This window comes from Pseudophryne corroboree, chromosome 3 (assembly GCF_028390025.1).
Source record: "Pseudophryne corroboree isolate aPseCor3 chromosome 3, aPseCor3.hap2, whole genome shotgun sequence".
In the NCBI taxonomy this organism is placed as follows: domain Eukaryota; kingdom Metazoa; phylum Chordata; class Amphibia; order Anura; family Myobatrachidae; genus Pseudophryne; species Pseudophryne corroboree.
In genome coordinates, this window is record NC_086446.1 from 35,386,484 (window position 1) to 35,412,888 (window position 26,405).

General features: G+C 48.4%; 1 protein-coding gene across 3 annotated transcripts in view; it reads right to left on the reverse strand.

Annotated features, from left to right (window-relative positions):
- LOC135054632 (gastrula zinc finger protein XlCGF26.1-like) overlaps window positions 1-26,405 on the reverse strand; it is a 73,834-nt gene that overhangs the window by 19,112 nt on the left and 28,317 nt on the right. For 2 of the 3 annotated variants that reach the window (XM_063957848.1, XM_063957849.1), the window contains exons 3-4: window positions 19,501-19,598; window positions 6,904-7,015 (exon numbers count right to left, since the gene is read on the reverse strand). In XM_063957848.1, the coding sequence (XP_063813918.1) occupies window positions 6,904-7,015; window positions 19,501-19,598 (210 nt within the window). The remainder of the gene's footprint in view (window positions 1-6,903; window positions 7,016-19,500; window positions 19,599-26,405) is intronic. The other variant, XM_063957850.1, reaches the window with a different exon arrangement.

The window sequence follows — 26,405 nt, forward strand, 5'->3', positions numbered from 1 at the left end:
ATGCTCAGTTACCACCCACAAATGGCCTCCTCCTGTCACTCACCTTGTGAACACCTGTGCGATTAGATTTTTCGCACCATCCTGACGCTGACCGGCGATGTCCTTTTGTTGTTGTCTGACGCGCGTGCGCATTGCGGTGCATAGTATGTGCAGTTAGGACCTTATCGCCCACTGTGCGACAACACACAGCATCAATCAGGTATGACTCAGGCCCTTTAGCTAATCAGTCTGCAGAAAAGACGAGGCAAAGGGCAGCACAGTTACTAGATGTATTATTATTCTAGTCAACGTTTTGCTGACACATGACACACACAATCTCTCCCTTCACAACAAACTCTGTACTGATGCGAATGCTCTTCACCATCTCTTGGCTCTTTCATACACTTACACATGCCTACAAATAATTGGAAACCACCTTAAATGTGATTGTTCTTAATAATGGTTGCAATGGGGAAATAGAAGTGATTGCATGGTAATACTCCTGCCACCAGTTGAGATTAAGGGGCAGATTTATTAAGCTTGGTAAAGTGATAAATTGGAAGGTGATAAAGGACCAGCCAGTCAGCTCCTAACTGTCATTTTTCAAACCCAGTCTGTGGCATGGCAGTAATGATCTGATTGGCTGGTACTTTATCACCTTCCACTTTATCACTTCACTGAGCTTAGTAAATCTGCCCCTAAGTCACTTAGTACAAAAAATAGCTATCATTATTATCAATTATTTTTGAGGTGCTTGAATTGAAAAGGGAAATTGTTGGGGATAATGGGTATATGTGGTATAAACACGTAGATTCTCCAATAATTAGACTGTGTTACATGCTTCTCTGGTCTGAAATGACCGCAATACAGTCTAATCCCTCCTCACAAATGTCATATTTCTTATAAAATATAAATTTTGATGTCATAATATGGGCCGGTACATTTTATATAGGTAGAATTAAGACACTTTCTACATATCTTACACAATTTAAAGTTTGGACAGAAAGAAACTTTCTTATACATCAACTGCCATAAAATGTAGAAGATGTTTAGGACTAGGCTCAGCTGCACAATTGTGACATCACAGTCACTGCTGACATCACAGTCACTGCTGACATCATGCAGCTACTTCTACAGCTGCTGAAGCCCCTGAGAACCAGTCTTCAGACGCTCTAGACTGAAGACACATCTTGCGTTATATTCTCTAAAGGGCCCTGTTCCTGTCGGATGACAAAACATGGGAACGAATAGGAGAAAAAAAATACGAGAAAAAGCATGGAGATCCAGAGACAAGAGGCAGAAAAGAAAGAAGTGCAGAGGAAAACAGAACCGTAGAGGAAAGCAGGCAGGCCGAAACAACTCAGCAGCCAGAAAGGTGAGGAGATTTGTTGCACGATTACAGAGAGGATGGAACATGTTGGCAGCATTTCTGGAAAGGAAACAGGAACAATTCATAAAAGCATGTAACCGATGTCCCAGATTTTGGCGTGACAGGAGAAACGCTGACATTACTGAAGATCCAGGGGAAGGGTGCAGCCATATGGCAGGCCCGGTTTCCCTTTCAGCGAAAAAGATCACTAGGAAGGGATCACGAAGAAACTGGGACAGAATTGCAGCATTTCTAAAAAATAAAAAAGATCAATTCATAACAGCATTTAGAAGAGGCCGACCAGGCGCTACGCCCACCAGCCAACAAAACACCGATACTGCCCCCTTAACAGTGGACAAATTCACTTTCCACTCAATACTTGGAGAGGGAGGCTACGGAAAAGTGCTGCTGGCAACAGACGCTCTTCGCAGGGAAAGAGTGGCAATTAAGATCTTAAAGAAGACAGCCCTAACAGAGAACGAGGGCAGCTTGGTCGAGTTTCGGGTCCTTCAGCTGGCACATCAGAGCAATTTCCTTACTCATGGATATGCAGTCTTCCAAACACATCGTTATCTATACTGTGTAATGGAACTGGCTAGTGGAGGAGATCTGTTCGATTTTCTTGAGACATCAGAGATGGACCTTCCCACAATAACATTTATAGCGGCGGAATTGGTTTGTGGATTACAGTTCATGCATTCAAAAGGAATAATTCACAGAGACATCAAACTGGAAAATGTTCTGCTGACCGCAGACGGCCATGTGAAGATCACAGACTTTGGTCTAGCCCTAATGAATGTGTATGGAGTAATTGATAATGCAGGCATTTGCGGGACACCTGGCTATTTTGCTCCAGAAATGATAACCCGCCAGCCATACAGTGCAGCTGTGGACTGGTTCGCATTAGGGGTTATATTATATATGCTCGCTACAGGATCGGAGCCTTTCCCTGGAGAATCCGTGTCAGAGATAGCAGCAATGATCATTGCAGAGGAACCATCATACGAAGGCCTTACTGGAGTAACAAAGGACTTTTTATCCAACCTCCTGTGCAAGGACCAGTTCCTCCGGCTTGGGGTAAATGGCGACGTGCGAGAACATCCCTTCTTCTCTTCTATTAACTGGGAAGAGGTAGAGAGTGGAAAAACAGCATCTCCACTCACAGTGCTCAAGAACGCCATGGATCTAGATAAACAGAATATTCCTGTGCCCCACAGTGAAATTTTCAGACAACCAATTCCTGCCATGGACCAGGGGCTATTTGACAACATTCAATTTGTATGCCCTGTATGGAGAGAAACGTACCATAATGTGCCAATGCAATCAGATATTATACCCTAGACATGCACTAGCGGGAAATAGAAACATCTGCAATCCTTAAAACATCTTGTTCCTGTTGCATCAGCTGCCTGTTCCAACATCCAGTGCATCCCTCACTATACACTGCATGCCGCCTGCCCTGACCTCGGCTATGTCTCTGGAAATGCACCTGACCCACCCCGGCTACGTCACAGGAGATCTGCCTACTGCAATATAGTGGTAGGCTGGACATATAAGCTAGGGTAGGGCCTTGCAGAAAATTGGGGTCCCTTGACGTTGGGCTGCAAGCTTAAATGTTTTGATCAAAATATGACAAAATACCCTCTGTTTTATTTTATACATGCACACAGATTTGCAGTATATTATTGTTAGCAGCGACAGCAAAATGTTTTTTTTGTATACAGATGTGTCCTGCTATCCTTGGGACAGTGCAGCATAGCGGGGCGCATGTGATCACATGCTTCCACTATGCTACAGACTTGAATAGGAGCCGGCACGCACACGCGCCCGACTCCCATTTACTTCAAAGGGACCGGCTGCGATGCAAACACTTGCGGCATACAACAATGCGTTTGCATCACGATCCAGCTACAGAGTGTTGCTATAGTCAGCAGCGCCACAACAGGACACATCTGTACATATATGGCATTAATACTGCCATGCAGCTGGTACTATGCACACAATTGGTGTAACCAAGCACAGGCCTAGTCTGCTATCATGGCAGCTTTCAGTCACGGCTATAAAAGGCCTTACTGGGTGCGGCTCACTAGCCAGCCCTGTATAGATGCTCCCCTCTGTATCTGGGAGGGGAGAACATGTAGCTGCAATGTAATGGTGTGCTGGGCATATACGCTAGTGTAGAACAGAAACCTGCAGGAAATTGGGCTCCCTTGATGATGGGCTGCAAGCTGAAATATTTTGATCAAAATATGACTAAATCCCCAATGTTTTATTTACTACAAACACACAGATGTGCAGTATATTATTATTAGTGCAGACAGCAAAAGTCTTAGTTTTGTATACACATTAATACTGCCACACAGCTGGTACCATTACAAGATGCAGACCCGCTCTGGCAAAATACCTCAGGTAAGTCACCTGTATATATATATGTACCAATGTGACACAGTAATGGCAATAATATATAAATGTAATAGCAGCTGAATGAGCCTCCTTTGGAGTAAGCTGCCATCCTACTCCAAACGTCCACTTACACATTTAGACCCACTGACTTCCCCAGCTATGTCATGCCCCCCTAGCCAGGGCCGTAACTACGTGTGTGCCAAGTGGGCTTGGCACACAGCGCAGTTGCCCTGAGGGCGCACGGCCAGCGGCATGTAATGAGTTAAATTGACTCATTACATGCCGCCTCTGCTGTGTGCGCCGTGCTGTGGAGGGAGAAGTCTGCAGCGCCGGGCAGGTGAGAAGGAGGAGGAGGGAGGGGGAGCAGGGAGCCGCAGCAGCGCTATTTCATTGGTAGTAAGCGCCGCTGCAGCATCCCCCCCTCCTTCCATATTGGCTGCCCAGCGCTGCTGTGGATGCTGGGATGCGGTTCCTCTATCCCAGCATCCACAGCAGCGCCGGGCAGCCAATACGGAAGGAGAGGGGGATGCTGCAGCGGCGCTTACTACCAATGACATAGCGCTGCTGCCGCTCCCTGCTCCCCCTCCCTCCTCCTCCTCCTCACCTGCCTGCACCGAGGGAGCTGCATGAGGAGCCTGACATGGTAAGTATGTATCTCTCTTTCTCTTTCTCTCTCTCTCTCTCAGGGGGACACCGTCTGCCGCAATGTGTAAAAAGGTAAAAAGGGGGACTGGCTGCCGCAATGTGTAAAAAGGGGGACTGGCTGTCGCAATGTGTAAAAAGGGGGCCTAGCTGCCGCAATGTGTAAAAAGGGGGACTGGCTGCCGCAATGTGTAAAATGGGGACTGGCTGCCGCAATGTGTGAAAAGGAGGATCTGGGAGGGGAGTACATGTAGCTGCAATGTAATGGTGTGCTGGGCATATACGCTAGTGTAGAACAGAAACTTGCAGGAAATTGGGCTCCCTTGATGATGGGCTACAATCTGAAATATTTTGATCAAAATATGACCAAATCCCCAATGTTTTATTTACTACATACACACAGATGTGCAGTATATTATTATTAGTGCAGACAGCAAAAGTCTTATTTTGTATACACATTAATACTGCCACACAGCTGGTACCATTACAAGATGCAGACCCGCTCTGGCAAAATACCTCAGGTAAGTCACCTGTATATATATGTACCAATGTGACACAGTAATGGCAATAATATATAAATGTAATAGCAGCTGAATGAGCCTCCTTTGGACAAGAAATACAAAAGGGATTTTTCCCACGCACTCTGCTGGCTGTTAGTAAGAAGAACTATATACTATGCAATAATAGAAAATCTAGAGCTCTTCGTTACATATGTTTTGCAAAAGATATGATAAGCCTCCAGACCACTTCACGGCTGCTCTATTACTGGAGGTCCCTAACTAAGCATAAGTCCAGGGCCTGGACCCCACAAAGTCGGCTCAGGCCGACCACCCTAGGGCAGCACACCATTGAAATACTAAAGTGTTAATATGTGTTAAGAAAGAAGCAGAAGCTATGGGTTAGAAAGTGCTACAAAAATAAGGGTGTTAATAAAATACTCAAAAGGGTAATATTAGTGAAAAAATAGGAGTGTTACATAAGTGCTAAATAAATAATATGGCGTGCTACCCCAAGGTGGCCCAGCCCCACCAGACCTGGGGGGTACCACTCCCTAAACCCATACACAGCATAATAATAATAATAATAATAATAATAATAATAACATCCACTATGGGTCATACAATTGCTTAATGTATGGCCACATGATAATGGCACATACAAAACATATCCAGATTGAGAGCTAGTTTACCTGGAGGCACCCCTGTATCCTCCAAATGGGAGCTGCATGAGGAGCCTGACATGGTAAGTATGTATCTCTCTTTCTCTCTCTCTCTCTCAGGGGGACACCATCTGCCGCAATGTGTAAAATGGGGACTGGCTGCCGCAATGTGTAAAAAGGGGGCCTGGCTGCCGCAATGTGTAAAAAGGGGGACTGGCTGCCGCAATGTGTAAAAAGGGGGACTGGCTGCCGCAATGTGTAAAAAGGGGGACTGGCTGCCGTAATGTGTAAAAACGGGGACGCTGTCTGCCGTAATGTGTAAAAAAGGGGACGCTGTCTGCCGTAATGTTAAAAAAGGGGACGCTGTCTGCTGTAATGTGTAAAAAAGGGGACGCTGTCTGCCGCAATGTGTAAAAAGGGGGACTGGCTGCCGCAATGTGTTAAAAGGGAGACTGTCTGCTGTAATGTGTAAAAAGGGGGATGCTGTCTGCTGTAATGTATAAAAGGGGCTCTACCTGGTGTAGTGGCGCTACTGTGCAGCGTAATTTGAATAATGTAGACTACTGTGCACCGTAGTATGAATTGCTATTATTTTGTGGCCACGCCCCTTCCCCGTGTGGCCATGCCCCTATAAAATTTTTGTCGCGCCTACGCCGCGCACTGCCCCTATCTTACATGGGGGGGGCGCCACTGTCGTTTCTTGCACACAGCGCTAAAATGCCTAGTTACGCCACTGATGCTGGCTCCTGATGTATGAGATACACCAGAGAGTGTGGGGAGGAGACTGGTCAGATCTCTGGGCTGGTAACACACAGTGACATCATGTGAGGGGAGAGCAGGAGTATAATAGGGGCTGATGGCTCCTGATGTATGAGATACACCAGAGAGTGTGGAGAAGAGACTGGTCAGATATCTGGGCTGGTAACACAGTGACATGATGTGAGGGGGAGAGCAGGAGTATAATAGGGGCTGATGGCTCCTGATGTATGAGATACACCAGAGAGTGTGGGGAGGAGACTGGTCAGACCTCTGGGCTGGTAACACACAGTGACATGATGTGAGGGGGAGAGCAGGAGTATAATAGGGGCTGATGGCTCCTGATGTATGAGATACACCAGAGAGTGTGGGGAGGAGACTGGTCAGATCTCTGGGCTGGTAACACACAGTGACATGATGTGAGGAGGAGAGCAGGAGTATAATAGGGGCTGATGGCTCCTGACTCCCCCACTGGGCAGATACATTTCCCTCATTAGTCTGAAGTGACAGAGGAGGGTGTAGGATAAGAGATTGCTGTAGTGACTGAACAAGGAGAATATGTGACTCTTCTCTGTAATAAGTGTTAATTACTCACATGTGCCGATAGCTGTAGGGCTTTCCTCCTCCTTATACTGCTGATCACCCCTCACATACGTCTCCTCTTCTCCCTTTATATCTTCTACCTTGATATTAGTTAGGACTTCAAGCTAAAATAACAAAAAAAACAACATAAAATAAAAAAATTTCTTACATCATAGAGGATGCTGGGGTCCACATTAGTACCATGGGGTATAGATGGGTCCACTAGGAGCCATTGGCACTTTAAGAGTTTGAGAGTGTGGGCTGGCTCCTCCCTTTATGTCCCTCCTACCAGACTCCGTTTAGAAAATGTGCCCGGAGGAGTCGGTCACAGCTAGGGGAGCTCTACAGAACTTCTTTAGTAAAAGTTTATTTTAGAGTTTATTATTTTACAGGGAGGCTGCTGGCAACAGCCTCCCTGCTTCTTGGGACTAAGGGGGGAGGGGGGGGGGGGGAGTAGTGTCTGCCCTGCGGGGTCTGAGCCACTATCTCCGCTTACAGGACATTGCGCTCCTGAGGGGATCGAACGTTCCCCGCCAAAGGGGATCGTTCACCCGGACAGCATGCCGCCACCCCCTTACAGAGCCAGAAGATCGGTGGCGAGTCAGTCACCGGCCCCCCTAGCAAGCAGGGAGCCGGTGTGAAGATGGCGGCAACAGGGTATGGAGCGCAGTACTAACCGCACTCCGGGGCTCAGCGGTACATAGTGCGGCGCTGTGAGGGGCGCCCTGAGCCAGCACCTACACCCTACACTGACCTCGCTGCCAGCATAATTCCTCAGGCCAGTATAATCTCATGAAGAGCGGGAAGACAGCGCCATTAAGGGGGTGGAGCTTCTCCTCAGAGCGGACCCAGCAGCGTTCAGCGCCATTTTCCTGCCTGCAGAAACGCTGTAAGTGAAGTGCAGTCCCTCCAGAGCAACTCCAGCTATCTCTTACAATACCAGGGGTTGTAGAGGGTGGGGGGGGGAAGGGCGCTGTGTTAAGACTAGAGATGTGCACCGGAAATTTTTCGGGGTTTTGGTTTTGGACTCAGTTCCGCGGCCGTGTTTTGGATTCGGACGCGTTTTGCCAAAACCTCCCTGAAAATTTTTTGTCGGATTCGGGTGTTTTTTTACAAAAAACCCTCAAAAACAGCTTAAATCATAGAATTTGGGGGTCATTTTGATCCCATAGTATTATTAACCTCAATAACCATAATTTTCACTCATTTTCAGTCTATTCTGAACACCTCACACCTCACAATAATAAGATTTTACTTACCGATAAATCTATTTCTCGTAGTCCGTAGTGGATGCTGGGGACTCCGTCAGGACCATGGGGAATAGCGGCTCCGCAGGAGACAGGGCACAAAAATAAAGCTTTAGGATCAGGTGGTGTGCACTGGCTCCTCCCCCTATGACCCTCCTCCAAGCCTCTGTTAGGATACTGTGCCCGGACGAGCGTACACAATAAGGAAGGATAATGAATCCCGGGTAAGACTCATACCAGCCACACCAATCACACCGTACAACTTGTGATCTGAACCCAGTTAACAGTATGACAAACGTAGGAGCCTCTGAACAGACGGCTCACAACAATAACAACCCGATTTTTTTGTAACAATAACTATGTACAAGTATTGCAGACAATCCGCACTTGGGATGGGCGCCCAGCATCCACTACGGACTACGAGAAATAGATTTATCGGTAAGTAAAATCTTATTTTCTCTGACGTCCTAAGTGGATGCTGGGGACTCCGTCAGGACCATGGGGATTATACCAAAGCTCCCAAACGGGCGGGAGAGTGCGGATGACTCTGCAGCACCGAATGAGAGAACTCCAGGTCCTCTTTAGCCAGGGTATCAAATTTGTAGAATTTTACAAACGTGTTCTCCCCCGACCACGTAGCTGCTCGGCAGAGTTGTAATGCCGAGACCCCCCGGGCAGCCGCCCAGGATGAGCCCACTTTCCTTGTGGAATGGGCCTTGACAGATTTTTGGTTGTGGCAAGCCTGCCACAGAATGTGCAAGTTGAATTGTGCTACAAATCCAACGAGCAATCGTCTGCAGAGAAGCAGGAGCACCCAGCTTGTTGGGTGCATACAATATAAACAGCGAGTCAGACTTTCTGACTCCAGCCGTTCTTGAAATATATATTTTCAATGCCCGGACCACGTCCAACAACTTGGAATCCTCCAAATCGTTAGTAGCCGCAGGCACCACAATAGGCTGGTTCAGGTGAAACGCTGACACCACCTTAGGCAGAAAATGAGGACGCGTCCGCAGTTCTGCCCTGTCCGAATGGAAAATCAGATATGGGCTTTTATAGGATAAAGCCGCCAATTCTGACACTCTCCTGGCTGAAGCCAGGGCCAGTAGCATGGTTACTTTCCATGTAAGATATTTCAAATCCGCTGATTTGAGTGGCTCAAACCAATGGGATTTGAGAAAATCCAAAACTACATTAAGGTCCCACGGAGCCACTGGGGGCACAACCGGGGGCTGTATATGTAGTACTCCTTTTACAAAAGTCTGGACTTCAGGAACTGAAGCCAATTCATTCTGGAAGAAAATCGACAGGGCCGAAATTTGAACCTTAATGGACCCCAATTTGAGGCCCATAGACAATCCTGTTTGCAGGAAATGTAGGAATCGACCCAATTGAAATTCCTCCGTGGGGGCCTTCCTGGCCTCACACCACGCAACATATTTTCTCCAAATGCGGTGATAATGTTGTGCAGTCACCTCCTTCCTGGCTTTTACCAGTGTAGGAATGACCTCTTCCGGAATGCCTTTTTCCCTTAGAATTCGGCGTTCAACCGCCACGCCGTCAAACGCAGCCGCGGTAAGTCTTGGAATAGACACGGTCCCTGCTGAAGCAGGTCCCGTCTTAGAGGTAGAGGCCACGGATCCTCCGTGAGCATCTCTTGAAGTTCCGGGTACCAAGTTCTTCTTGGCCAATCCGGAGCCACGAGTATCGTTCTTACTCCCCTTTGCCGTATAATTCTCAGTACTTTTGGTATGAGAGGCAGAGGAGGGAACACATACACTGACTGGAACACCCACGGTGTTACCAGAGCGTCCACAGCTATTGCCTGAGGGTCTCTTGACCTGGCGCAATACCTGTCCAGTTTTTTGTTGAGGCGGGACGCCATCATATCCACCTTTGGTTTTTCCCAACGGTTCACAATCATGTGGAAGACTTCTGGATGAAGTCCCCACTCTCCCGGGTGTAGATCGTGTCTGCTGAGGAAGTCTGCTTCCCAGTTGTCCACTCCCGGAATGAACACTGCCGACAGTGCTATCACATGATCTTCCGCCCAGCGAAGAATCCTTGCAGCTTCTGCCATTGCTGTCCTGCTTCTTGTGCCGCCCTGTCTGTTTACGTGGGCGACTGCCGTGATGTTGTCCGACTGGATCAACACCGGCTGACCCTGAAGCAGGGGTTTTGCCAGACTTAGAGCATTGTAAATCGCTCTTAGCTCCAGTATATTTATGTGAAAAGACATCTCCAGGCTTGACCATACTCCCTGGAAGTTTCTTCCCTGTGTGACCGCTCCCCAGCCTCTCAGACTGGCATCCGTGGTCACCAGGACCCAGTCCTGTATGCCGAATCTGCGGCCCTCTAACAGATGAGCACTCTGCAACCACCACAGAAGAGACACCCTTGTCCGTGGTGATAAGGTTATCCGCTGGTGCATCTGCAGATGCGATCCGGACCATTTGTCCAACAGATCCCACTGAAAAGTTCGTGCGTGGAATCTGCCGAATGGAATCGCTTCGTAAGAAGCCACCATCTTTCCCAGGACTCTTGTGCATTGATGCACAGACACTTTTCCTGGTTTTAGGAGGTTCCTGACAAGTTTGGATAACTCCTTGGCTTTCTCCTCCGGAAGAAACACCTTTTTCTGAACCGTGTCCAGAATCATTCCCAGGAACAGCAGACGTGTTGTCGGTGTCAACTGAGATTTTGGAAAATTCAGAATCCACCCGTGTTGTTGCAGCACTAATCGGGTTAGTGCTACTCCGTCCTCCAGCTGTTCTCTGGACCTTGCCCTTATCAGGAGATCGTCCAAGTAAGGGATAATTAATACGCCTCTTCTTCGAAGAAGAATCATCATTTCGGCCATTACCTTGGTAAAGACCCGAGGTGCCGTGGACAATCCAAACGGCAGCGTCTGAAACTGATAATGACAGTTTTGCACCACGAACCTGAGGTACCCTTGATGTGAAGGGCAAATTGGGACATGCAGGTAAGCATCCTTTATGTCCAGGGACACCATAAAGTCCCCTTCTTCCAGATTAGCTATCACTGCTCTGAGTGACTCCATCTTGAATTTGAATTTCTGTATGTACAGGTTCAAAGATTTCAGATTTAGAATAGGTCTTACCGAGCCGTCCGGCTTCGGTACCACAAATAGCGTGGAGTAATACCCTTTTCCTTGTTGCAGGAGGGGTACCTTGACTATCACCTGCTGAGAAAACAGCTTGTGAATGGCTTCCAATACCGTCGCCCTGTCTGAGGGAGACGTTGGCAAAGCAGACTTTAGGAACCGGCGAGGGGGAGACTTCTCGAACTCCAACCTGTAACCCTGAGATACTACCTGCAGGATCCAGGGGTCCACCTGTGAGCAAGCCCACTGTGCGCTGAAATTTTTGAGTCGACCCCCCACCGCTCCTGAGTCCGCTTGTAAAGCCCCAGCGTCATGCTGAGGGCTTTGCAGAACCCTGGGAGGGCTTCTGTTCCTGGGCAGGGGCAGCTTGCTGTCCTCTCTTACCCCTTCCTCTGCCCCGGGGCAGATATGACTGTCCTTTTGCCCGCTTGTTCTTATAGGACCGAAAGGACTGCGGCTGAAAAGACGGTGTCTTTTTCTGTTGGGAGGAGGTCTGAGGTAAAAAGGTGGATTTTCCGGCAGTTGCCGTGGCCACCAGATCCGATAGACCGATGCCAAATAATTCCTCCCCTTTATACGGCAATACTTCCATATGTCGTTTAGAATCCGCATCACCTGACCACTGTCGCGTCCATAAACTTCTTCTGGCAGATATGGACATCGCATTTACTCTCGATGCCAGAGTGCAAATATCCCTCTGAGCATCTCGCATATAAAGAAAAGCATCCTTTAATTGCTCTATAGTCAATAAAATACTGTCCCTATCCAGGGTATCAATATTTTCAGTCAGGGAATCCGACCAGACCACCCCAGCACTGCACATCCAGGCTGAGGCGATGGCTGGTCGCAGTATAACACCAGTATGTGTGTATATACTTTTTAGGGTAGTTTCCAGCCTCCTATCAGCTGGATCCTTGAGGGCAGCCGTATCTGGAGACGGTAACGCCACTTGTTTTGATAAGCGTGTGAGCGCCTTATCCACCCTAGGGGGTGTTTCCCAGCGCGCCCTAACCTCTGGCGGGAAAGGGTATAATGCCAATAACTTTTTTGAAATTAGCACTTTTCTATCTGGGTTAACCCACGCTTCATCACATACATCATTCAATTCCTCTGATTCAGGAAAAACTACAGGTAGTTTTTTCACCCCCCACATAATACCCCTTTTTGTGGTACTTGCAGTATCAGAGATATGCAAAGCCTCCTTCATTGCCGTGATCATATAACGTGTGGCCCTACTTGAAAATACGTTTGTTTCTTCACCGTCGACACTAGATTCAGTGTCTGGGTCTGTGTCGACCGACTGAGGTAAAGGGCGTTTTACAGCCCCTGACGGTGTCTGAGACGCCTGGGCAGGTACCAACTGGTTTTCCGGCCGTCTCATGTCGTCAACTGATTTTTGTAATGTGCTGACATTATCACGTAATTCCATAAACAAAGCCATCCATTCCGGTGTCGACTCCCTGGGGGGTGACATCACCATTATCGGCAATTGCTCTGCCTCCACACCAACATCGTCCTCATACATGTCGACACACACGTACCGACACACAGCAGACACACAGGGAATGCTCTTATCGAAGACAGGACCCCACTAGCCCTTTGGGGAGACAGAGGGAGAGTTTGCCAGCACACACCCAAGCGCTATAATATATATGGGAACAACCTTATATAAGTGTTGTATCCTTATAGCAGCTTAAATATATAAAATATCGCCAAAAAAAGTGCCCCCCCTCTCTGTTTTACCCTGTTTCTGTAGTGCAGTGCAGGGGAGAGTCCTGGGAGCCTTCCTCACAGCGGAGCTGAGCAGGAAAATGGCGCTGTGTGCTGAGGAGAATAAGCCCCGCCCCCTATTCCGGCGGGCTTTTCTCCCGGAGTTTGAGATATCTGGCATGGGTTTAATACATCCATATAGCCTCAAGGGCTATATGTGATGTATTTTTTAGCCATAAAAGGTATTATACATTGCTGCCCAGGGCGCCCCCAGCAGCGCCCTGCACCCTCCGTGACCTAAGGTGTGAAGTGTGTGACAACAATGGCGCACAGCTGCAGTGCTGTGCGCTACCTTCATGAAGACTGAAAAGCCTTCTGCCGCCGGTTTCTGGACCTTCAATCTTCAGCATCTGCAAGGGGGGTCGGCGGCGCGGCTCCGGGACGAACCCCAGGGTGAGACCTGTGTTCCGACTCCCTCTGGAGCTAATGGTGTCCAGTAGCCTAAGAAGCCAATCCATCCTGCACGCAGGTGAGTTGAACTTCTCTCCCCTAAGTCCCTCGATGCAGTGAGCCTGTTGCCAGCAGGACTCACTGAACATAAAAAACCTAAAAACTTTTTCTAAGCAGCTCCTTAAGAGAGCCACCTAGATTGCACCCTGCTCGGACGGGCACAAAAACCTAACTGAGGCTTGGAGGAGGGTCATAGGGGGAGGAGCCAGTGCACACCACCTGATCCTAAAGCTTTATTTTTGTGCCCTGTCTCCTGCGGAGCCGCTATTCCCCATGGTCCTGACGGAGTCCCCAGCATCCACTTAGGACGTCAGAGAAATTATTTTTAGTCCTAAAATTTGCACCGAGGTCGCTGGATGGCTAAGCTAAGCGACACAAGTGGCCGACACAAACACCTGGCCCATCTAGGAGTGGCACTGCAGTGTCAGACAGGATGGCACTTCAAAAAAATAGTCCCCAAACAGCACATGATGCAAAGAAAAAAAGAGGCGCACCAAGGCCGCTGTGTGACTAAGCTAAGCGACACAGGTGGCTGACACAAACACCTGGCCCATCTAGGAGTGGCACTGCAGTTTTCTAGCGAGAGGATGAGTGCTTCCATCCTCATGTGAAGCTGAACCACTAGCCATGAACACAGGCCAGGGCCTCAGCCGTTCCTTGCCACTCCGTGTCGTAAATGGCATATTGGCAAGTTTACGCTTCTCCTCAGACGCTTTTAATTTTGATTTTTGGGTTATTTTACTGAACTTTTGTTTTTTGGATTTTACATGCTCTCTACTATGACATTGGGCATCGGCCTTGGCAGACGACGTTGATAGCATTTCATCTGCACTGTACTCCTCCTATATAATACTGCTGGTCCCCAGTCCCCACAATAAAGCAGTGTGAGCACAGATATATGCAGCACACTGAGCACAGATATGGAGCGTTTTTCAGGCAGACAACGTATACTGGTGGTCACTGGTCAGCAAAACTCTGCACTGTTCTCCTCCTATATAATACTGCTGGTCCCCAGTCCCCACAATAAAGCAGTGTGAGCACAGATTTATGCAGCACACTGAGCACAGATATGGAGCGTTTTTCAGGCAGAGAACGTATAATACTGGTGGTCAGTGATCAGCAAAACTCTGCACTGTACTCCTCCTATATAATACAGCTGCTCCCCAGTCCCCACAATTAAGCAATAAGCACAAATATTTGCAGCAACATTAATAAATGGAGAGGACGCCAGCCACGTCTTCTCCCTAACATTTCCAATGCACGAGTGAAAATGGCGGCGACGCGCGGTTCCTTATATAGAATCCGAATCTCGCGAGAATCCGACAGGGGGATGAGGACGTTCGGGCGCGCTCGGATTAACCGAGCCATACGGGAGAATCCGAGTATGCCTCTGACCTGTGTAAAATGGGTGAAGTTCGGGGGGGTTCGGTTTCCGAGGAACCGAACCCACTCATCACTAGTTAAGACTGTATAACCTATTAAAGTGCACAGTCAGCGCTGGTTGGGGTCTCCCTATAAATTGAAAGCGCTGTGTGTGGGTTGGCTCCAATCTTTGTGTCTCTCTTGCCATTCTTGGGGGTGAAACTCTGTCTAGGTGTGTGTGTGTGTGTGTGTGTGTGTGTGTGTGTGTGTGTGTGTGTGTGTGTGTGTGTGTGTGTGTGTGTGTGTGTGTGTGTGTGTGTGTGTGTGTGTTTCGGGTCTCCAGTTAGCTACGTCCAGGGAATCTGTGTCATATGCTGCAGAGGATATGTCCTCTCAGGATGATCTCATTCCATGTAATCAGGATTGCACTGTTTTAGCGCAGATACCGGCAAGGGAGCCTGAGTGGTTATCCTCTATCAAATCTATGATTTCTCAGATTTCTACTAGGGTTGCACAGAATGAATCTGCAACTCAGGTTTTACAGAACTCTATGGCAGTTTGGTCCGGTTTTGTTACCTACTGTATGTTCCCACAAACGTGCTCTTGCCCAGATTATGCAGATTATGCAAGATGACACGGATACCGATTCTGACATGGCAGACGGTGATGGGAATGTGCTGCGGAGGGCGGCATCTCTTGCTAAAAGGGTGCAGTTGATGATAGAGGCTATCAGGAATGTGTGGCATATTTCTGATACAACACCTGAGCAGGTTGAGGAGGCTTACTTCACTGACAATAAGAAAGCCTCGCTAACCTTCCCTGCGTCCAAAGAATTAAATGCTATTTTTGAAAAAGCTTGGGAAAACCCGGAGAAAAAATTCCAGATCCCTAGAAGGGTTCTGGTTGCTTTCCCCTTCCCTGAGGATAGGAGAAAGTGGGAAAACCCACCCATAGTGGACGCGTCTGTAGCCATACTCTCGAAAAAGGTGGTTTTAACCTGGTCCCAGGCTTCTACTGCCTTAAAGGATACGGCTGATCGCAAAACTGATGCTCAAATCCATATACATTGCTTCAGGGGCGATACTACATTGCCTGTGCATGGATTTCCAAAGCTATAGTAAAGTGGTCAGGCATGTTACTTGAGGATTTGAATACAATGGATAAAAGTGACGTTGAATTGTTTTTACGTAACATTCAGGATTCTGCAGGTTTTATGGAGGAATCCATGAAAGACCTGGGTTCAACGGCTGCAGGAATATTTTCCATGTCGGTCTCAGCTCGTCGAGGTTTGTGGCTCCGCCATTGGTCTGCCGACGCAGAATCCAGGAGAGGTGTGGAGACCCTACCCTACACAGGTCAGGCTCTCTTTGGGGAAGCGTTGGATGCGTGGATCTCCACGGCTACACCGGGTAAGTAACCTTTTCTTCCTCAGCTGCACCTGCTACGAAGAAACTTTTTTCTTCAGCTGCATCACAGTCCTTTCGGGTTACTAAACCAAGAAAGGCCGAACCATCCAACACCTTCTTTAGAGGTGGTCGACCAAAATCCAAGAAACCTGCTGCTGCGGGGTCCCAGGAACAGAAACCTGCTTCCAGTACGCCAAAGTCCTCAGCATGATGGTGGACAGCACTGCCTGGAGGTAGGGCCCAGACTCAGACATTTCAGTCACGTCTGATGTCGTCCAGCCTGGATCCCTGGGTACTAGATATTGTATCCCAGGGGTACCGGCTGGAATTTCAAGTTCTCCCTCCTCACCGGTTCTTCAAATCGGGCTTGCCAGCTTTGCCGGCAGACAGGGCTACCCTACAGGGAGCCATCCAGAAGTTGGTGGAGGTACAGGTTATTGTACCAGTCTCTCCCCAGCTGCAAAGCAAAGGTTACTATTCGAACCTTTTCGAGGTTCCGAAACCGGATGGTTCGGTCAGGCCCATTCTGAACTTAAAATCACTAAACCCCTTTCTGAGGGAGTTCAAGTTCAAAAATGGAGTCTCTAAGGGCAGTGATATCAGGTCTGGAGGAGGGGGAATTCCTGGTATCGCTGGATAACAAGGATGCATACCTCCACATTCCGATTCGGCTGTCGCATCAAGCTTATTTCCGGTTCGTACTGTTGGACTGTCATTTTCAGTTCCAGGCCCTGCCATTCGGCCTCTCCACAGCACCGAGGGTATTCACCAAGGTGATGGCGGAAATGATGGTTCTCCTTCGCAGACGGGGTGAACATAATTCCATATCTGGACGATCTGCTGATAAAGGCATCATCCAAGGAGAAGCTGTTACGGTCCATAGCTCTCACGACCCAGCTTCTTAGGGAACATGGTTGGATCCTGAATCTTCCAAAATCACATTTGGAACCAACCAGGAGGTTATCTTTTCTGGGAATGATCCTCGACAAAGAAGTGCAGAGGGTGCATCTTCTAGAGGAAAAAGCGTTGGTGATACAAACAATGGTCCGGGATGTCCTGAAGTGGTCGGGATCCCATCTACACATGCACCAGAGAATACGTCTGTTGCCAAAGGCCAGGATTTCACTCCTCTGGTGGCTGCAATTACCTCGCCTTCTGGAGGGCCGCAGGTTCGGGATTCAGGACTGGGTCCTTCTAACCACGGATGCAAGTCTCCAGGGCTGGGGCGCAGTCACTCTAGGGGAAACCTTCCAAGGAAGGTTGTCAAGTCTGGAAGCTGGCCTGCCAATAAACATTCTGGAACTAGAAGCAGTCTACAACGGTCTTCTCCAAGCGGCCCATCTTCTGAGAAATCGGGCCATTCAAGTGCAGTCGGACAATGTAAAGACAGTGGCTTACATAAACCGACAGAGGTAACAAGAATCATCCTCTGTGCAGAAAAATACGCGTTGGCGCTGTCAGCAATCTTTATTCCGGGAGTAGACAACTGGGAAGCAGACACGACCTCCACCCAGGGGAGTGGGGTCTCCATCTGGAGGTGTTCAAGGAGGTAACAGATCTTTGGGGCGTACCCCAGATCGACATGGCCTCTTGTCTCAACAAGAAGCTTCGGCGGTATTGTTCCAGGTCGAGGGACCCGCAAGCAGCGGCGGTGAACGCCCTAGTGACTCCGTGGGTGTTCCAGTCGGTGTACGTGTTTCCTCCACTTCCACTCATTCCAAGAGTTCTTACACTCATAAGGAAAACAAGAGTTCAGGCAATCCTCATTGCTCCGGACTGGCCAAAAAGGGCTTGTTACGCGGATCTTCTGGATCTACTGTTAGAAGAGCCGGGGCCTCTTCCTCTTCGGGAGGACCTGCTGCGGGCCGCTCGCCTATCAAAACTTACCACGGCTACGTTTGACGGCATGGAGGTTAAACGCCAGATACTAGCTCGGAAGGGCATTCTGAACAAGGTTATTCCTACCCTGATACAGGCTAGGAAAGGAGTAACGTCAAAACATTACCATCATATTTTGGAAAAAATATGTATTTTGGTGTGAGTCCAAGAAGTTTCCTAGGGTGGAGTTTCAACTGGGACGTTTTCTCCTCTTCCTGCAAGCAGGTGTGGATATGTGCCTGAGGTTAGGATCCATAAAGGTCCAGATTTCGGCCTTATCCATTTTCTTCCAGAAACAGTTGGCTGCCCTCCCTGAAGTTCAGACTTTTTTGAAGGGAGTTCTGCACTTCCAATCTCCCTTTGTTCCACCTATGGCGCCCTGGGATCTCAACGTGGTGTTGCAGTTCCTCCAGTCGGACTAGTTTGAACCTCTACAGGAGGTTGAGGTCAAGTTTCTCATGTAGAAGGCTGTCACTTTGTTGGCCTTAGCTTCTGCTAGACGTGTGTCGGAGTTGAGGGCTTTGTCATGTAAATGCCCATACTTGATCTTCCATGAAGATAGAGCTGAGCTTTGGACACATCAGCAGTTTTTTCGGAAGGTTGTGTCAGCATTTCATATCAACCGACCTATTGTGGTGCCAGCTGCGACTGACTCCTCAATTTTATCAAAGTCCTTGGATGTTGTAAGGGCTCTAAAGATCTATGTGAGGAGAACTGCTCGTCACAGAAAATCGGGCTCTCTGTTTGTCCTGTATGATCCCAAGAAAATTGGGTGTCCCGCTTCTAAGCAGACGATCTCTCGCTGGATCAGGTTCACTATCCAGCATGCGTATTCTACGGCAGGCTTGCCGTGTCCTACGTCTGTTAAGGCCCACTCTACTCGTAAGGTGTGTTCTTCCTGGGCAGCTGCCCAGGGGTGTCTCGGCATTACAACCAGTTCTTGGTAAGTAATCCTGTTCAGCCGTTGCTGATGTTTCAAGCTAGTTAGCTTGGTTTGCCATGTGTGTGAGCTGGTGTGAATCTCACCACTATCTGTGTAAAATCCTTCTCTCGAAGATGTCCGTTTCCTCGGGCACAGTTTTTAGACTGAGTCTGGTAGGAGGGGCATAGAGGGAGGAGCCAGCCCACACTCTCAAACTCTTAAAGTGCCAATGGCTCCTAGTGGACCCGTCTATACCCCATGGTGCTAATGTGGACCCCAGCATCCTCTACTGACTATGAAAAAAGGATTTACCGGTAGGTAATTAAAATCCTATTATTTGAATTTTATTAATGGAAATAATCGAATTATCGGTGTATAAGACACACAGCTGCTCTACAGATGATATAGCGAGTCACTTTGGTATATTGCTGAAACCGTAAGTCTCACCTACCTGATGCTCGTGTGGGATCCTGTGATTCTCCTCTGTACAGTCCTGGGTATACAGAGGACGGGGACATCTCTTTGGAGTATTCCTGTTACTGGGTCCATCTGCAGGAGACACATAGTAACTAAGTATATATATAAAACTATCACATGATGTGATAATAGGGTAACAGAGAACATCACATTCAGGGTCCCTGAGGGGAGAAGTGCAGGGAGCACAGACCAAACGGACAACTAGCATGGGATACAGACAGACAGCTACAATAAACCAGTATCCCTGGGACTGGCCGACTCCAAGGGGCTAATTCTGAGTCGGGTGTGTCACAAGACTAGATGTTTGTTTACTTGAGGATTCTTTCGATGGCTGAGACCCAGGCTGGTTACCAGATGAATACTGGTAATGTACTGAGTACCGGGCTGGTTACCGGATGAAGCTTGGTAATGTACAAAGTCCACACAGGTTAGACTGGGAACAAAGGTGAGCCTGTACATGCAGCTGGGGAGCGATGATATTCAGGCACCGAGACTCTGCCCGACACTTCCTTTGTACCTCCTGCTGAGGTCACATGGCCATCCGCCACGGTGATTGGCCATGGTATTCATCTGACCACTGGGACAATGGTGGCACCCCATCTCGTGGCCGGTACTGGAGCCGGGGACAGAGTCGTGGAAGAGATCTCCTCCTTCCGCTGGCCGCCCACCGCACTCCCGGTACGAAGTGCATCGGTAAGCGTGGCAATCTCTGCTTCATGACAGTACCTCCTCCTCTAGGGAGTGGCCACTGGACACTTCCCTGGCTTTTGTGAATATTTGAAGTGATAGATCCGGACTAGACGAGGTCCAAACATCAGCAGCATTTACCCAGCTTCTCTCTTTCGGTCCGAAACCCTTCCACTCCACCCGATTTTGCGATAGTACCATGAATATAGAATCTCCTTGACTTCAAACTCTGACGCCGCCTCAGTTTGAACTGGTGTGACTCTTGGGGTGTCCGGGCGAAAACTATTCAAAAGGAGAGGACAGAGAAGAGAAATGTGAAAGGAATTTGGATTCCGAAAATGAGATGGCAGACTTAACTTGTAAACAACAGGATTCAAAACTTGCAAAATTGGAAACGGAACGATGCATTTTAGAGCAAACTTCATGGTAGGAACCTTCAGTCTGAGCTTGCGAATGGAAAGCCATACTCGTGTCACCAACCTTGAACTGGGGTACTGCCTAAAGCCCTGTCTGAAGAGTTTATATTTGACAGAAACTTTTTTCAGATTTGAAAGCACGTTGTTCCAGATATTGCTGAAATGCTGAAGAGTGGAAGAAACAGCTGGAACGTCCGTCATCGGGGCCAACTGTAATTCAGGAATGCGTGGGTGAAATCTGGAGTTGATACGGAATGGAGTATCGCCAGAAGAGGTATGGTACTGGAAATTGTGAGCAAACTGCCCAGGGCAGTAACTCAACCCAGTTATTCTCTGAGGGAGAGAGGTAAATGCGGAGGAAAGTCTCTAGGTCCTGATTGACCCTCTCCATCTGCCCATTCGTTTGCGGGTGGTAAGTGGAAGAGAATTTTAACTTGATATGCAAAGCAGTACAGAGTGCCCTCCAAAATTTTGTGGTGAACAGAACTCCATGGTCAGAGATTATTTCACGAGGAAGACCATGTAGTCGGAAGCATTCCCGGATGAGCAACTGAGCTAACATGGGTGCTGTGTGAAGGACACTTAGAGGAACAAAGGGGGTCATTCCGACCTGATCGCATGCTGCAGTTTTTTACAGCGGTCAGAACTGCGCATGCTCCGGCGCCGCAGAGCGCCGGAGCATGCCAGACGGCTGACGGCCGTCATTGCCTAGTGATTGCCTCTGTCTGATTGACAGGCAGAGGTGGTCACTAGGTGGGAGTGGGCAGCACAGCGCGTTTGGCCGCCGTTTTTTGGGACGCGGTCTGGCCAATGCAGACGTGGCCGGTCCGTGCAGGGGGGCGGGCCGCATCGGCTGCGTGATGTCACACGCAGCCGCTGCGACAAGTAACTCTCGGCCAGCCGCAGGAGCTGTGCTGGCTGGGAGTTACTCTACAAGTACAAAAGCGGCGATGCTGCGGTGGGGCCGGGCCAGACATGCGGACGTACTAGCCCTGTGCTGGGCGTCCTCCCGCATGTCTGTGTCAGTGATCGTAGCTGTGCTAAATTTAGCATAGCTACAATCAGGTCGGAATGACCCCCAAAATGCGCCATCTTTGAGAAGTGGTCCACAATCATCCAGATCGTATTGTAACCTTAGAGATTGGCAGATCTGTGGCAAAGTCCATGGAGATGTGAGTCCAAGGTTGTCTTGGAATGGGCAAGGGGTGAAGTAAACCAGGAGGAAGCTGTGGAACCTTGTGTTGTGTACACTGAGGGCAAGAAGTTTCCAAATCTTGGATATCCCGCCACATTGATGGCCACTAATAAACTCTTTGCAGAAATTCTAACATCCTTCAAGCACCTGTATGGCCGGAAAATATGGAGACATGAGCCTATTGTAACAACTTTGTGTGAAGATCAACAGGTACAGATGATCTTCCTGGTGGAGGATTGAGAGATGTTGGAGCTGCAGAGATGGATACTGGGCTGATGATCAGATGTTTCTCAACTGGACCCTCTTCATCGGTAGCAGACAGGGAGTGGGACAAGGCGTCAGCCTTCCCGTTGAGAACTCCAGCCTGGTACTTGATGACAAAAGAAAGACAAGAAAAGAAGAGTGTCCATCTTGCCTGGTAAGGGTTTAGACACTGGGCGGTTTTAATGTAAAACAGGTTCTTGTGATCAGTAAAGATTGTAATGGGATGACTCGCCCCTTCCAATAAATATCTCCACTCTTCCAAGGCAGACTTAATGGCCAAAAGTTCCTGGTCACCTATAGAATAATTCTGTTCTGCTGGTAAAAACTTCCGAGAGTAGTAACCACAGGGATGCAGTTTTACATCAGAAGAGTACTGAGAGAGAACGGTCCCAACTCTGACGGAAGAGGCGTCCACTTCCAAGATAAAGGACTTATCGAGATTAGACTGTAGTACTGGGGCAGACATAAATGCAGATTTTAGCTGACTGAATGCCTCACTTGCTTCAGAGGACCATAGGCTTGGGTTCACACCTTTCCTGGTCAATGCGGTAATGGGCACTACCAAGGTGGAAAATCCTTAATGCACTTCCTGTAATAATTGGCGAAGGCCAAAAATCTTTGTATGGCTTTCATACATAATTCCATACCCGACATGATGTAACCAAAGAATGGTGTTGTCGCCACTTCAAAGGTACATTTTAAAATTATACCATACAGATGATTCTTACGGAGACGGCGTAATACTTCTTTGACTTGTTGCCTGTGTTCGTAAAGGCTATGAGAGAAAATGAGGATATCATCCAAGTAGACCACCACGCTCAGGTATAACAAATTTCAGAAGACCTCATTCACAAATCTTTGGAAGACGGCTGGAGCGATACTTAGGCCAAACGGCATTACTAGGTACTCGAAATGCCCTTCTCTGGTGTTGAAAGCGATTTTCCACATATCACCCTGCCTGATACGTACGAGATTATAGGTACCTCTTAAATCAAGTTTCGTGAAGATTTTGGCTCCTTGAACTCTATCAAATAGTTCTGTGATCAATGGCAACGGGTACCTATTCTGGATGGTGATATCATTCAGTCCGCGGTAGTCTATGCAAGGACGTAGATGGCTATCTTTTTTTTTTACAAAAAAGAATCCAGCTCCAGCCGGAGAAGTAGAAGGTCGGATAAACCCTTTCTGGAGATTTATTTTATGTAATCCGACATTGCTTGGGTTTCGGGTAAAGACAGTGGATAAATTCGACCTCTAGGTGGTGTCTTCCCAGGGATCAGATCGATTGGACAGTCCCAAGGTCTATGGGGAGGTAACCGGTCAGCTGCTTGCTCTGAGAATACATCTACAAACTCCTGATAGGCCACTGGAAGAAATTCCATAACTGACTTGCAAGAGGCTCACAAGGGACATACTGCTGTGAGACAATTTGAAAAAATAAGATTTTAAACCTACCGGTAAATCTTTTTCTCCTAGTCCGTAGAGGATGCTGGGGACTCAGTAAGGACCATGGGGTATAGACGGGCTCCGCAGGAGATATGGGCACTATAAAGAACTTTAGAATGGGTGTGCACTGGCTCCTCCCTCTATGCCCCTCCTCCAGACCTCAGTTAGAGAAACTGTGCCCAGAGGAGATGGACAATACGAGGAAAGGATTTTGTTAATCTAAGGGCAAGATTCATACCAGCCCACACCATCCACACCGTATAACCTGGAATATACGCAACCAGTTAAATGTATGAACAAAACAGCATCAACTAAAGACTGATCTCAACTGTAACATAACCCTTATGTAAGCAACAACTATATACAAGCCTTGCAGAATTTGTCCGCACTGGGACGGGCGCCCAGCATCCTCTACGGACTATTGAATAATATTTACTGGTAGGTTTAAAATCTTATTTTCTCTTACGTCCTAAAGCTCCAGACCGGGCAGGAGAGTGCGGACGACTCTGCAGCACCGACTGAGCAAACGCAAGGTCCTCATCAGCCAGGGTATCAAACTTATAGAACTTTGCAAAAGTGTTTGAACCTGACCAGGTAGCTGCTCGGCAAAGCTGTAAAGCCAAGATGCCTCGGGCAGCCGCCCAAGAAGAGCCCACCTTCCTAGTGGAATGGGCCTTTACCGAATTTAGTAACGGCAATCCTGCCATAGAATGAGCCTGCTGAATCGTGTTACAGATCCAGCGATCAATAGTCTGCTTTGAAGCAGGAGTGCCAACTTTGTTGGCTGCGTACAGGACAAACAGTGCTTCTGTTTTCCTAACCCGAGGCGTCCTGGCTACATAAATTTTTAAGGCCCTGACCACATCCAGGGACTTGGACTCCTCCAAGTCATCCATAGCCACAGGCACCACAATAGAGTGGTTCATATGAAATGAAGAAACCACCTTAGGCAAAAATTGAGGACAAGTCCTCAACTCTGCTCTATCCACATGGAAAATCAAATAGGGGCTTTTGTGAGACAAGGCCGCCAATTCGGACACCCGCCTTGCCGATGCCAAGGCCAACCTCATGACCACCTTCCAAGTGAGAAATTTTAATTCAACCATTTGAAGAGGTTCAAACCAGTGAGACTTCAGGAACCGTAACACCACGTTAAGGTCCCCTGGTGCCACTGGTGGCACAAAAGGAGGCTGGATGCGCAGCACTCCCTTTACAAAAGTCTGGACTTCTGGGAGAGAAGCCAATTCCTTCTGAAAGAAAATAGACAGGCCGAAATCTGCACCTTAATGGAACCTAATTTTAGGCCCACATCCACTCTTGTCTGTAGAAAGTGGAGAAAACGGCCCTTGTTGCAACAAGTCCTCCCTGAGAGGAAGGGGCCACGGATCTTTTGTGAACATCTCCTGAAGATCTGAATACCAGGCCCTTCGAGGCCAATCTGGAACAATGGCCCTCATTCCGAGTTGTTCGCTCGTTATTTTTTTGTCGCAACGGAGCGATTAGTCGCAAATGCGCATGCGCAATGTCCGCAGTGCGACTGCGCCAAGTAAATTTGCTATGCAGTTAGGTATTTTACTCACGGCATTACAAGGTTTTTTCTTCATTCTGGTGATCGTAATGTGATTGACAGGAAGTGGGTGTTTCTGGGCGGAAACTGGTAGTTTTATGGGCGTGTGCGAAAAAACGCTACCGTTTCTGGGAAAAATGCGGGAGTGGCCGGAGAAACGGAGGAGTGTCTGGCCAAACACTGGGTGTGTTTGTGACGTCAAACCAGGAACGACAAGCACTGAACTGATCGCAGATGCCGAGTAAGTGTGGAGCTACTCAAACTGCTAAGAAGGGTCTATTCGCAATTTTTCTAATCTTTCGTTCGCAATTTTACTATGCTAAGATTCACTCCCAGTAGGCGGCGGCTTAGCGTGTGCAAAGCTGCTAAAAGCAGCTTGCGAGCGAACAACTCGTAATGAGGGCCCATGAGTATTGTTTTCACTCTTTTTTGTCCTATGATTCACAATATTTTTGAGATGAGAGGAAGAGGGGGAATACATAGACCGACTGAAACACCCCTGGTGTCACCAGGGCGTCCATCGCCACTGCCTGAGGGTCCCTTGACCTGGCACAATACCTCCAAAGCTTCTTGTTGAGGCGGGACGCCATCATGTCTATGTGAGGAATTCCCCAAAGACTTGTTACCTCTGTAAAAACTTCTTGATGAAGTCCCCACTCTCCTGGATGGAGATCGTGTCTGCTGAGGAAGTCTGCTTCCCAGTTGTCTACTCCCGGAATGAAAACCGCTAACAGAGCGCTTACGTGATTTTCCGCCCAGCGAAGAACCCTGGTGGCTTCCGCCATTGCCACTCTGCTCCTTGTCCCGCCTTGGTGGTTAACATGAGCCACGGCTGTGACGTTGTCCGATTGAATCAGAACCGGTAGGTCGCGAAGAAGATTCTCCGCTTGTCGTAGGCCGTTGTATATGGCCCTCAACTCCAGGACGTTGATGTGTAGACAAGCCTCCTGGCTTGACCATAGCCCCTGAAAATTTCTTCCTTGTGTGACTGCTCCCCATCCTCGGAGGCTTGCGTCCGTGGTCACCAGAACCCAGTCTTGAATGCCGAACCTGCGACCCTTTGCAGCCACCACTGGAGAGACACCCTGGCCCTGGGGGACAGGCTTATCTTCTGATGTATTTGTAGATGGGACCCAGACCACTTGTCCAGTAGGTCCCACTGAAACGTCCTTGCATGAAACCTGCCGAAGGGGATGGCCTCGTAGGCTGCCACCATTTTCCCCAGAACACGAGTGCATTGATGAACAGACACTTTTTTTGGTTTTAGCAGGTCTCTGACCATGTTCTGGAGCCCCTGGACCTTT